At 37.6% G+C, this 13,240-nt stretch overlaps 1 protein-coding gene across 5 annotated transcripts in view; it reads left to right on the top strand.

The window, feature by feature from the left end:
- BCAS3 (BCAS3 microtubule associated cell migration factor) overlaps nt 1–13,240 on the top strand; it is a 1,702,410-nt gene that overhangs the window by 841,666 nt on the left and 847,504 nt on the right. For all 5 annotated transcript variants that reach the window (XM_082245731.1, XM_082245733.1, XM_082245734.1 and 2 more), the window contains 2 exons: nt 7,304–7,428; nt 12,860–13,025. In XM_082245731.1, the coding sequence (XP_082101857.1) occupies nt 7,304–7,428; nt 12,860–13,025 (291 nt within the window). The remainder of the gene's footprint in view (nt 1–7,303; nt 7,429–12,859; nt 13,026–13,240) is intronic.

Here is a 13,240-nt window from a genome sequence, read left to right as displayed (position 1 = left end):
TGCAGTGCGGAATCGCAAAATAGGGCCTGGTCTTTGAGCAGCCAAATCCTCTGGGGCTTAAGTGGTTAAGGGTATTTTTCTCAGGCTGTCATTACACAAAAGCAGGATTTGGACAACTGAAGATTGCATGATGTAAAGATAGGTTTCATGCAGTGGTTTATGTCCCATGTTAAAGGCATAATGCTTGACAGCGTTGTTGTTTTTTTCATATTAACTTGGATTTGAAAATATAGTGAAAATGATGCTGTTAAGTGTGGCCTGGCTGGATTGTTGATACCATATTGGTTGCTTTATAATTATAATTTATGATAATAAATTGGTCAATGGTGGTGCAGTATTCATTTCAGAGAACAAGAGCCTAATATTCAGTAGCTTCTGTGGCAATTGTGAGGTATAACAAACCCCATACTATGTGGAGAGATTGAGGAAGTAGTACTGAATACCATGCTACCTTTATATTCTCCAGAATTCTGTAACAAAAGGATTGTAACAAGTCTTTATCAAAAATGGTTAGATTTAAATCTTGTGTTGGTGTTAGGCATTCATGAAAGGTGACAGATTTGATGAAATACAGCCCGGCCTAAAACACATTTAACAAAAGCAGAAGTATTGTGAAGCTCCACTAGCTAGGGTCTGTAAAATACTCCTAATGGGTCCATGTTGTAAATGATCCTGTCAAAAATAGTGATAAACAGTCTAGAGAGCAATACATATATTTCATTGTTGTAAACTTATATAGAAACATAAAGTGACGGCAGAAAAAGACAGAGTAGTCCACATGTTGGTTGTCTGATTGTGAAACCTTAAATGCTATATATGGAAATATACTTCTTCCTGTACCCAAAATAGTTGAAATTAAGGGTGTTGGGTGCACATAGTAACTAATGGGCCATACACACTATAAGATTTTCTGAAGACTTTTTCCTTCAGATTTACCTTTTCTATGTAGTACAAGGGCCTGCCTGATTGCATACAAATTGAAAGTGTTTAGGTTTGATCTCATATTATATGGTTTTGGTAAGTCTGAAGGAAAAAGTCTTCAGAAAATCTTATAGTGTGTATGGCCCATTACTCTCCAGAAATCCTACCATCCTTTGATTGTGTGGAATTGAATCTTTGACACCCTCTTCAGGTTCAACAAAAAGCTACTGCAATTGGCAGCCTGAACTTTTTTTTTATTTTTTTTTACCTTCAACTGCTAAGGATACTGAGAGTCACAACAAGAGGGCCAGTGACTTTAGCTTATCAGATTTGACTTTCTTTTCAAGGGATCCAAACTTTGCACTGAATCAGAGATCAAATGGACTCTACTTATCTTTTTTTTTTTTTTTTTTTTACTTTTAAACCTTTTTATTTTACTGTTGCTTTTGTCTGCTTTGCGATAAATATTTCTGTAAATCTTCCCTGCACTGTTTTTCTGTTCTTCAAAAAAATGAGATTTAGAAGAGAAGTATGGCAAACTTTTTTGGCTGTACATCTCTTTTGCACCACAGGAGTACATTAACTTGTGTTCTTCTGTTACCAGCTTTTCGCTGACAGGGCAAAGCCATGCCAAGACAGTACTGTCAGAATCCACCCAGTTACCTTATTGACAGGGTGCAGCTAAGAGTCAGAGCCAGCTGCACCCACTCCCTTCCCAGCTTGGTGCTCCTGTAAGCACTGCAGGAATGAAAGTCACTGCTCTGTGGTGCAAGCAGACTGAGAGTTGACTGATGAGCAGTCATGTCATCACTCAGCTCTCAGTTTTGGAGGTAGTGTGGGACAGCTGCAGTGTCACATACAGTACATGCTGCAGCATAGAAGTAAGTATGTTTGATTTTTTTGGCAACCCAGAATTTCTTTAAAAAACTTTAGAGGGTAACTCCACTTTCGTTGGGAAAAAAATAGCAAATAAAGAAAAAATAATACAGCGTATACAATTGCGACACAAGTCATATTGTAATTGAATGTTTTTAAAAATTACTTTTCCTTTTCTATCTGCAGCTCTGTAATTTTCTGAAAATACAATTCAATATGGCTACCTAGTGGCGTTCTGTACACAGAATGCCCCCCAGAAACATCTTTCCCTGCTTGTGTGATTAGCTCACTAATTTTCCCAGAAGTCTGAGATACAAGATACTAAGATACAAGTCAGATTTCACGCATTCTCTGCAACAAAAATGTAATTTTTGGTGAAATACTTCCAATAGGAAATCACGTCTAAAGGGAAGCAGGCCCAGCAGATTTCCTCATTAGAGCCCTGCAGGTGCAAAGCTGGTTGATGATTAAGAAACCACTCCCATTAGACTAACTTTCCAATATGGATACAGACAAACACACAGGGATTTCTTCAGAATAAAAAAAGGTAGGAATCGACAACAAAGTTTTTTAAAATCCTTGTATTGTACATAGATCACCCAGAGGGTAATGTTTTTTCCCCACAAAAGTGGAGTTATACCTTAAGCTTAAACTCTGAATGTTGTATTTAGAAATTAAACAACATTGTCTCTGTAAAGAGCTATCATGGTATAAACTCTGTTACATTCCTGTCTAAGTGTATCAGTGAGTGATACAAATGTTTTTTGAAGGTCAGAATTGCAATAGCAGATGTTGGAGAAACACTCAGTTACCTGCCCCAACGATCCGAAGATGGTCACTCTCACCAGGGGGTTCTGATTTACTTTTTTTAGAGGTGTGGTGGTAAATATGTAGCTCAACTCCAGATGCCATAAAATAGTGTAGCACTGCCCCCTAGGGGACTGCTGAGAATTACACTTTCTGGATTCCCCTGCGTTACCCTTAGCAACTGATAGCAGATCATTTGCATTGAAAGACCGTGGCTCAGTCAATAATCAATCCAGGGGATGTAGGTTTTTGTGTTTTTTATTTGGAACTTGGATAGGAGAAGGGATGAGTGGGATACTCCAACTATGAACTATGCACAATCTTGAGGACAACTAGCTGTACTGTGCGGCAAGGCCGCTGCTTCACCTTGCCACTGAAGTGAAGATAGTTAATGTGTTCCTGCTTGAATTACTCTTCAGGGCTCTAACTTGGCACCCCCTTTCTCACTTGCTGTGTGTGCTGACACCTGTCCACTGAATCTCCACTGGAGTGGTCCTCTTCCTGGGCAGACCCCCAGCAAGCTTCCCGGTACTCACGGACACTGTTTTTCCCAAGGTTGCTCTGCCTCCAACTCCACCAGTCAGCTTTCCTGGACATCCTGGCTCAGCTCCACACTCCTGGCTTACAAGGCCGACCGCCTGTGACCACCATCCACAGCAGCAGAAGGAGAGAAAAATGTCACCCTCCTTCTGGGACCTGGCTTCCCGCCCAAAGACACCCTGTCACATGTGCCCTTGGCTTTTATAACATATCCCAGGATGCACCACTGTTTGTGCCAACCCACAGGGATAGTTACAAAAGCCTGTGTGTCACTGGCTGGGTTTCCTCCACTGTCCAACATGATCCCCTATTGGATACAGTGGAGACACTCCCTCAACCCAGATGAATCACACCCTGGACACATGCAACAGGCATAACTATGAATCAGGCTCCCCTGATAAGCAGATGGAGACACTAGGCTTTACCTACCTAGCACCTATCTAGGAGGGTGCTACAATAGTATTTTGTTTTGTGCAGTAGCTGCCAATCAGTAATGGTGGCTGCTACAACCAGTGATATGGGCAACTGCTTCATTATCCATATCCTGCCATTTGTCAGGAGTAATATGATGGGAAATGAAAATGAGTTGATTTTGCCAGCAAAACGTTGTATCTGTGCCATTAGAAACAGCCTCTCTATGTTGCTGGGAGCAGATACACATTTACAGCACAAAGATCTGTTTACATTTTCTCATGCAAAGGCCATGACACCAGTACCTTTATTTCCAAAACCCAAGGAGGATGATAAGTGACTGGGCCATTGACAATAAAGGTGCAAGCTATTTCCGTATGGAACTTGCAGATATTCCAGATGGTTTCCTTGTCATAAAGTAACATATACCACATAACTGTATGTTTTTTTGCTGTGCTCAGATTTGGGCTTTAGCGCTGCTTATCACACAACCATCGCCTATTTGGTTTTAGTATTCATTTTAATTTAAATTTACAATGCATCAAATCATACAAAGCTCTGCATTACATTACCATGGTGTGCATTTTCTCTTCATACCTCCTCCACCCTTTATTTTGTATGTTTTCTGGCCTACACACTGTGTCTCTGTTCGGCTTCCAGCCTTTGCTGAAAGTCCCCTGGTGGTCATTAATAATCCATGAATTTTTATCAATATAGCATATATTGAAAACTAGATTAAAGGTAAATAGTAGTGACTCGTATGCCTAATACAGTAGGGAAATCAAAAAGTGTTCTGGATCTGACATAACTAATTTTTAACAATGTTCATGGTTTCGGAAATCAGAGGAGGCTCTGCATATTAATATCACATATGAATTAATGAATTTGTGAGGATAAAGAATACATTTTACTATACTTTTTTAAATTGGAAACTTTAAGATATTTACAGAACAGCATCTAACCAAAGGCACATTATATTGGGATGAAAAAGTGCCATTCAGTTGTTCTACAGAAATGACTAATTCCACTTCATGACACACACTTAAATCTCCACTTTCTAAATTACATATCCATTACCTTGAATTGGAAAGAAAAGACCAAGGAATTCATAATTTAATATAGTGTTCCAATGGAAACATTCCAAAATGAAATGCGTTTTATGATCCCATCTACCCTCTTAATGCGGTGGTGTGTCCCAACACCGGGCTGACACATGAGCATGTAACAATGATTGATTACATGAAACACCTCAGCATCATTGTGTGATGATTCATAATGCTTTTATATCCTTTCTTGTAAACATTCCTGGTTATTCCAGACCAAGTATTATGTTGATCTGATGCCAAAACAGGTTAGTGTAGCCCTTAAGAGATTACCATAGCACATTACTTTTACAAATCACATCTTTGTAGGCGGCAGCTATTCAGCCATTCCAGGGCTACAACAATCAATATTGTATAGTGTTTTAGTGTAGCAGAAGACAAAATGGATTTTTATCACTATAGGATTTACAGTGCAGTCTATAGGATTAGTATAGTGTGATGCAAACCACAGGCCTTCATTAATGGTTTAATGAGAGAAAGGTTGCTACCTTGTCCTATGAACTCAATTATTGTTTATGTTGTCTAAATGGAAACTAATAAAGTAGGGACTGGCAGCACAACCACAACCACATACATATGTGTGTTAAACATTTAACGTTTATTTAGAGAACTATGGGTGCTCCAGTTACTAAGCTCCCTTTTCATGTTCATATATTATGCTGATTCAGTGCATTGAGTCATTTACCTGGAAGAAGTCACAAAATAAAAGTCATATGTCCTTGTAGGAACAGGTCAAACTATTTAAAGTGACCATTGTATCAAAGTGAAGATTTAGGTTATTATTGCTGTTTGCATCCTCACTGGGGAGATTCGTCCTCAGACCATTGTCTGTGGCACACAAAATGATGGGAAATCCAACAATTTAAATTTTTCTCTGGAGAAGCGGGAACAGGAAGTTATCTGATTGGTGAACCTATTCTCATACCCATCTTAAAGGGGATATTCCCTTACTTTCGATATATATCATTTTATTTCCTGTTTGTTCTCAAAACAGAAATGAAGGGAATTATCTTGAAAGTACGACTAAAAAAATGGTGATTTGTTTTTAACCATTCCCTACAAAACTAAAAAAACATAGTTTTAACTTTATTACATTACTGTTGCATTTTTTTACAGAAAGCTAACTTTTTTTTTTTTTTTTCAAACATATATTTGTGCCTTCCATTTCTTTTATTATTATTTTTTAGGTAAATAAATGTTCCTTTTTTTTGTTCTTGCTAAGCTATTAACATACATTGTTAGGATTTTAGAAAACATTATTGTAAATCATTATCTGCTTCTTTTTCTGGAGTTACTGGAACAGGTCACTCCACTGACTGCCTCCCATACTGCTGGGTGGCTCATCGTATAATCATTTGGAAAGTCCCAATGTTGTTAAAAAAGAAACATTACATCCCCAGCATGCACTTTAGACATTTGGTTACATTATCCCCCACAGATGCAAGGCTTACGGACAGAGCAGTGGATGTGTACATAATGCACCCAGAAATATGTTGCCATGATTTTTTTTTTTTTTCTTTTTACAAACAGTGAAAAAATATTTTGTATATTTGCTATGGTAGAATAAATTACCTCTAATAGTGGGCAACCCATGGGTGGACGCTTCTGTGTTAGTTAAAACTTTTAGTTTCATCCAGTCTATATGCTAATGTAAATGCTGAACTTACAAAGCTGAAGCTTACAGTCCAGACTGTAGCACGGTGATGATAGTGGGCCACTCACTCTCCATCTTGTCTATTAAAAAAAAAAATAAATAAAAAAAGAAATCTTGTATTCTTTTCATGGAATACAAGGAGTCCTGTGAATAGATGGGGAAGATTGGGACGTTCATCTGCCCCTCCTCCTCGCCTTGTGCATTTAAAAAAAACTCCAACAATTAATTTATGTAATTTCCACTAAGGGAATGTCAGCACAAGCTCATTTTGTATTTAAAGCGTATCTAACACCAAAAGCAAAAATGTAATAAATTGTGTTTACCAGTCCCTACAGGTGGTGGCTGCATTCATTTTAGTTTTTCAGGCTAAGAACCTTCTTAGCAGGTACAGAAAATACCTGTTGATCATGCAAGAAATGCAGCGTCCTTGTCACTTCTTGTGATCTTGGAAGAAAATAAGTAGTTGTGTAACTACTAGTCAAGTAATGGAAATGAACAAGGACAGACATGTTTAAAGTCCAGCCTGTGTAACAACCATGGCTGCCCACATAGAATAAAGGGCAAAAAATATCATAGGCAAGAAAGGACAAGAAGTGTGCTATTCACTAAATAATAATAATGAGGTGGAAAAAAGGCCTAAAAAGCAGAAAACTAATGCAACCACTTCATCTAAGGACCGGTAAGCTGCAATATATTGCATTTTTCTTATAGTGTTAAGTTATGCATTATTAACATTCAAAATTTAATACAATTTTTACGGCAGTGCAATTTTCTGTACACTCTTTTATGGTTTTCTAAAATGTGTTGATGTTTTATGTTCTTCATGGCCTATTTGTACCCATTCATATTGTCTTGTTATGTTGTAATTATTTGACACATTCCAATAAATAAAGAACTAAAAAAAATGAATTCAATTCTATTACTTTATTCTTTAATTTTTTTCCTCATTAATCTCCATCATTTTTGTATTTTTTTTTTTTTTTTTTACTAGCAAAGTCAAGCAAGCCCCTCAGATTTCCCCAAGCAAGTCTTCAGGAGGAGAATTTTGTGTCTCTGCAGTGTTTGGATCCTCCCGATCGTGGTTTGCAAACAATCAAGGTATTAAAAGGGACAAAGGTCAGTAAATTCTACCATATTAAAAGAAAATAAATCCAGATTTAAATGAAAATTCAATAAAGATGTGCATGCCAATGCTGTAAAGATACAGTATACCAACCTATTGCAGTCAAAGCTATTTTTGTTCCAGCTCCTATCTTCTCAAGCCCTCAAACCGTAAATTAGGTCCCATGGTGAACTAATTAGAATATTTAGTTATAGGCAAAGAAATCATGACTTCTTTCTGGGGAGATGACATTTTGGAAGCCCTTGTATGTTTAGTACAATGTATTTTCTGTTCTAGTACGGAGCATTTTTGGTCAGTGCTGCACAAAGTATACAGTTCTTTTCACTGGCACATTGCTATCTAGTGGCCAAAGAGGAGAAGAATACCATGGTCATAGTCATAGGAAAGCAAGGGATGTCAGCTTTCAATTATTTTTATATGACTAAGGACCTGTTCATGCCATTACGTGGTACTCTGCTATACATGTATTTTTGTGCTTGAAGCACATTGTATTAGAGTTTGTTCACATTACAAATGAATTGGCTTCCTAAGACTTGCCATCAACCAGATCTTGAGGAGAAGCCACATGGGCATGCTGGATTTTAATTTTCAATTGATGTGGACCTCAAAACCAGTAAGTGTTTTTACAGAGAAAGTGTGGGTGTTAGTCTGAATTTACTTTTGGATATGAATAGTGCATCTGGAGTTAACGCAGTGCAGAGTGTGGATAAGCTGAATGCATTTACCACAGCCAACATTTTGAATGCAGTATGAGCTCTGGTACAAAATACCTACTTATTATAAAATAATCTGCAGTTTATGTAAAATAGTTTTATTAATATTCATTGAAAATTTGTAAATCTGTCTAATGGTCATCAAAATTGGTATGAAGGTGGCATTTTAGGGAGATATTTTTTTAGCCCACAGCTGCACAGAGGAAAACTGATGATTTAATTTTTTAGCCAATCCGTTCAAATCGGATGTCTCAGTCTTAGATAAATGCTGGTTGGTTGGTTAAATCATTTATTAGTTTCTTATGGCTCTTTCTTACAACATAATTTTGCCCAGTGCTTGATGAATGAGGTGAACTTCTGCTGACTTCCAATCATGTGCAAGTAAAACCCTGTATTTTTTTTTCCTTGCATGTGATTGGGAATTTTTTGCAAAGTGAAAGCTCAAGCTCTTGGGAAAATTCCATTGCAACGTGCAACTTCCTTGCAAAGTGAACAGCCTATTTGCTTTTAGTATATCAACCCCCTAGAGTCCCCACATACTCTGACTATCAGGCCATCCACATTACTTTACAATGCATTAGGAGCCTTTAGATTTAACTTCATGCAGCAGCAGGAGTGAGACACTGGAGTGTAGTGGATGAAGCTCTAAATCCTTGCAAGGTCCTCTCAATATTTATATTTTATTCAGTTGAGAATATCGACCTTGGACTTTGAGGACAGACATATACCTAAAGTGGTTTTAAAGGCTCAAGTTCTTTTACCTGCATGCATTCTATGCATAAAGGTAAAAAACCTTCTCTGTGCAGCCCCTTCTAATACTTACCAAAGCCCAATCCCATGATGTGCATGAGAGCCTCCGTTCTCCTTCCTTTGGCTTACACAGCAGCTGTCAATCACAGCCAGTGAGCCAATGAGGGGGGAGAGGGGCGGGCCTGAGCCGCGGCTCTGTGTGTTCATGGACACACGGAAAAAAAAAGCAGGGCTTGGGACTTTAAATGAAGTGCATGGATACCCTTGTGCTTCCATCCTTAATTCTATAGGAAAAGAAAAAAAGGTTGGGACTTTATATGAGGAGGACAACTAACAATAGGTAAAATGAATCCTGTTGTCTCACAGGTTCATAAACAACAGTAGGAGTAATATAAAAAATATTTATTCAATAGTCTCAACAAAAGTATACATATTATGACATACATCAATAAGGTAAAATCGTATAACATGAACATCAAACATGGTAACAAGAGCTGGTTACATACAGGATCTGATAACTGTAGAAAATAAATTATCAATGGACAGCAATAAATATACAGGCCAATGTATAGGAGTATGAAGTATAAAGTTTGCATCCTAAAGGGCCCAACGCGTATCGTGGGACACAACCCACTTCTTCAGGGGCAGGAGCAATCAAATGCATCTATAGAGATTGTAAAAGAGGATGAATAACAATATCAGCAAACATTTTATTTAATCAAAATTCTATTGGGAAAGATATGGAGGGGAAAATAAAGGGGAACCCCCAGGCGTAAGTACTCCCCTTCTAGAAATTTCCTTGCAAGGCCAGCTCAAGATATTTTAATTAATGATTGGGGCGGAAGGCTGTCTGAATACTTTTGTTGAGACTATTGAATAAATATTTTTTTATATTACTCCTACTGTTGTTTATGAACCTGTGTGACTACAGGATTCATTTTACCTATTGTTAGTTGTCCTCCTCATATAAAGTCCCAACCTTTTTCCTTTTTTATGGACACACAGGGCTGTGGCTCAGGAGCAAGCCTGCTTGGATGCCCCTTCGGGGGGGGTGGCACTCGACAGGAGGGAGGGGCCAGGAGTGTCGGCGGGGGACCAGAGAAGAGGAGGACAGGGCCTGCTCTGTGCAAAACCATTGCACAGAGCAGGTAAGTATAACATGTTTGTTACTTTAAAAAAAAAATTGCCTTTAATATCACTTAAATATCCTCTGTAAGTAAACCTTGATACTTTATGTACATATGTTTTTTGTGCATTTCCTATACAATCGGGAGAGTACCTTCATGTACTTGTTCTTACAATATATTTGATATCAGTTTGCTTAATACTGATCAAATCGTAATTGCGCTACTGATTAATATATACAAGGAAAAAAGTTGGTATACAATTTTGCGCACTAAGTGCACTGACTTGTAGGCCATCTCACAGGTAAGCTTAAAATGATATCAATAACTGTACTGTACAATGGCAGACTTGATTTTCTGACACCGCACTGCCTCTTAGAGACACTTTACTTAGTGAGTCAGACCAACATATGTTGCTCTATGTTTAGACCTGACTCTTGCGCTGATAGACATACAGGGCAGTCAGAAACGATTACATTTACATTGTGATCTCAGCCAAGGACATATGGCCAAGACACAAACCACCTAAAAACTCAGACACATCTGTCGCAAGTTGCTAAGAAAGACACAAGACACTGCAGCTATTGTAGAAAAGGTACTATGTATTTTAATCAACACAACACTGTCCACTGCCGGCCTTTATGCCTGTCTAAAAACATTTCTTGCCTCACTGCATGTTTTCCGTAACTGCCACCAAAACTCATTGCTATGTGCATCTGAGCAAAGTAAAACAGCCATTGAACACTCTTTGTGAACAAGGCTTGGAATACAGTATGCTTCACATGAAAGTGTCAGCGATGATAAATGCACAGGATTAAAGCACCAGTAAAACTAAAAAAAATCCTCGACGGACAAGGGCTTCTTAGCATTCTTACATACAGTATTAATGTAAACATACCTTTCCTTTTTCTTTTTTTTTTCTCTTTCTCACTGCCAGCATGTTTTTGTAAGGGATGAAAATGAGCTTGAATCCTGAAAGAGTGATACTTTGCCCTTACTGGGCACAATCAGTACTATCTGGTGTTTTGCTCATAGTAGTAACATGGTCAGCACCATCTTATAAACAACTCTTTTACTGAATCCTTAAAATAACACAAAGTCTATAAAAACAGTCCATAAAGGTCATATGTAGCATTGTCTTGTTTTGGTGTTAGCCCCTTTAGCGCTGCTGTATCAGGTTACATAATGCAGTCCTATAGCTTTTATAGCTGCTCTAAACAAAAGCAATCAGAGCAAGTGTGTGAAAAGGGGTCCCGTCAATCGGTGTTGTTCTGAGTTTTATATGCATTTAGAACACTTGTCAAATGCAGGTTAGCAGAATGACATTTTAGAATTTGTGTTTGATTTGTTTTGAGTTGCACTGCATTCATTGGTTGCAGCATGTGCTACTGAAGTGCACTTGAATTGCAAGAAAAACACTGCCTTTTCTTGTCAAACGCTGCATTTTCTATTGTAATGTAGCTGCGTGTGTTCAAATATGATATGAGCTCTATGGCAGACAGTCATCAGCTAATTACTTAAAACACCTAAAAGAAAACTACTAACCATTTAATGTGATTGGACAATGTTCTTCTCTCTGTTCATACCTCCTTTCAATCAGACAGTGGACCACAAAGAATTGCTGTGACAGACCTGACACAGAACTAACTTTGGGCATTGAGATGCTTCCAATATCAATGATAATGCTTGATAAGTTGTGTGATTTAAAAAAAAAAAAAAACATCCTAAACAGTGCCATTCATACCAATTCAGTGATTGTGCAAAAACTGGAAAACATCTCTTGCCCATATGCACTGTAAACCAATCTTAGTATGATGGTACTTTCCTACATGTTAGGTAATATGTGATACATTTGAGTTGCTTAAAGTTGAACCAAACCCACCAATTTAACTTTTTTCCAAAAGTGTTACTTTCAAGGCATGCCTCTGGTGATAACTGTTAGAGTTGCACCTGTAATAGTTGTCAGTGTGCCTATGTCAGCTGTCAAATGTCTGGTACTATAGATGAAATGTGCATTACTACAGCACCACAGCTAAATAAAGACTAAGACAGTGATGACTTTGGATATAAAGGATAGGAAGATTTAGTTCCACTTTAGTCATTTATACCAACCAGGGTTCTGTGACCATCTCACCCACATTTAACCTGGTCGATCTCTGGATTTTATTGTCATATGTAGTTATTACACAGTTGTCTATTTTCTCACTGTATTGCAACTTTGTAGACACTGCCATCGGAAATATTTTTTTTATTTTTCATTCAACATGTATACATGTGGACATTCCAGGAGGATATACATAGTCGCAGTTTTAAAATCTTAAAGTTTTACAATAAGTATAAGAGGACTGTACAATTCTCAGATTTAAAAACATGATATACTGTCAATCATTTGGCAAAATACAGCATATAATAATCCCATGTTTATACTTCTAGTCCTCCTATTTCAAGTGCACATCATTTAAATGTGGTAGTACTGGAGATGTGCACCCCCTAACCTTACTGAAACCTAACTTTATAATAACTTAGGGTTGGGGAAACAAAAAGGGGAAGTGGTAGGTGGTTATCGGTAAGATAAGCAATCACAATAAAACAGGCAGAGGGTAACATAAAGAATTCTTAGTTGTCGCAAATAACATATGAAAAATGTCCCTAGTTGTCAGAACAAGCAGCTCTCTCAATTCATCATATGCAAAATGTTATGGTACCTTTTATTTAATGGTGCTTCCGAGAAGACGTGAAGTGTACTCAGGTAGCCCATAATTTATACAATTTGTCAAATTTGTACACATTCTCAGCTTGCATGTTAAAGTTGATTTTTATTTTTCACATTTTTTTAGACCAATCCAAGCAGTACGTGGTGGAATCCCTTTATGTCATTAGCTGTTATGGGACTTTAGTAGAACATGTGCTTGAACCTCGACCTCTAAGCACTGCACCGAAGATAAATGATGACACACTTTTGGAAATGTGGACTTCACCACGTGCAAGTTGGACCCTAGTTAGGTATGAAATACTTGCATATTGTTTTTTATCATAATAAAATATGTATTTAATATTTGAAACTTGACTGAAAAAGCTCTGTTCACACAAGGTCATCTTATACCTCATTTTGTAAGCATCCTGTCACAGGTATGAAATAGTATAAGCAACTTGAAGCTCTAGCTTGTCAGTGTATTATGGAAATTACAGGCCATTAGCTATATTGCATAAAACAGAAT

Source organism: Pelophylax lessonae (assembly GCF_965119305.1).
Source record: "Pelophylax lessonae genome assembly, chromosome: 2".
Lineage (NCBI taxonomy): Eukaryota > Metazoa > Chordata > Amphibia > Anura > Ranidae > Pelophylax > Pelophylax lessonae.
The sequence above is the reverse complement of the archived record's forward strand: the minus strand, read 5'-3'. Positions and strand labels throughout refer to the sequence as shown.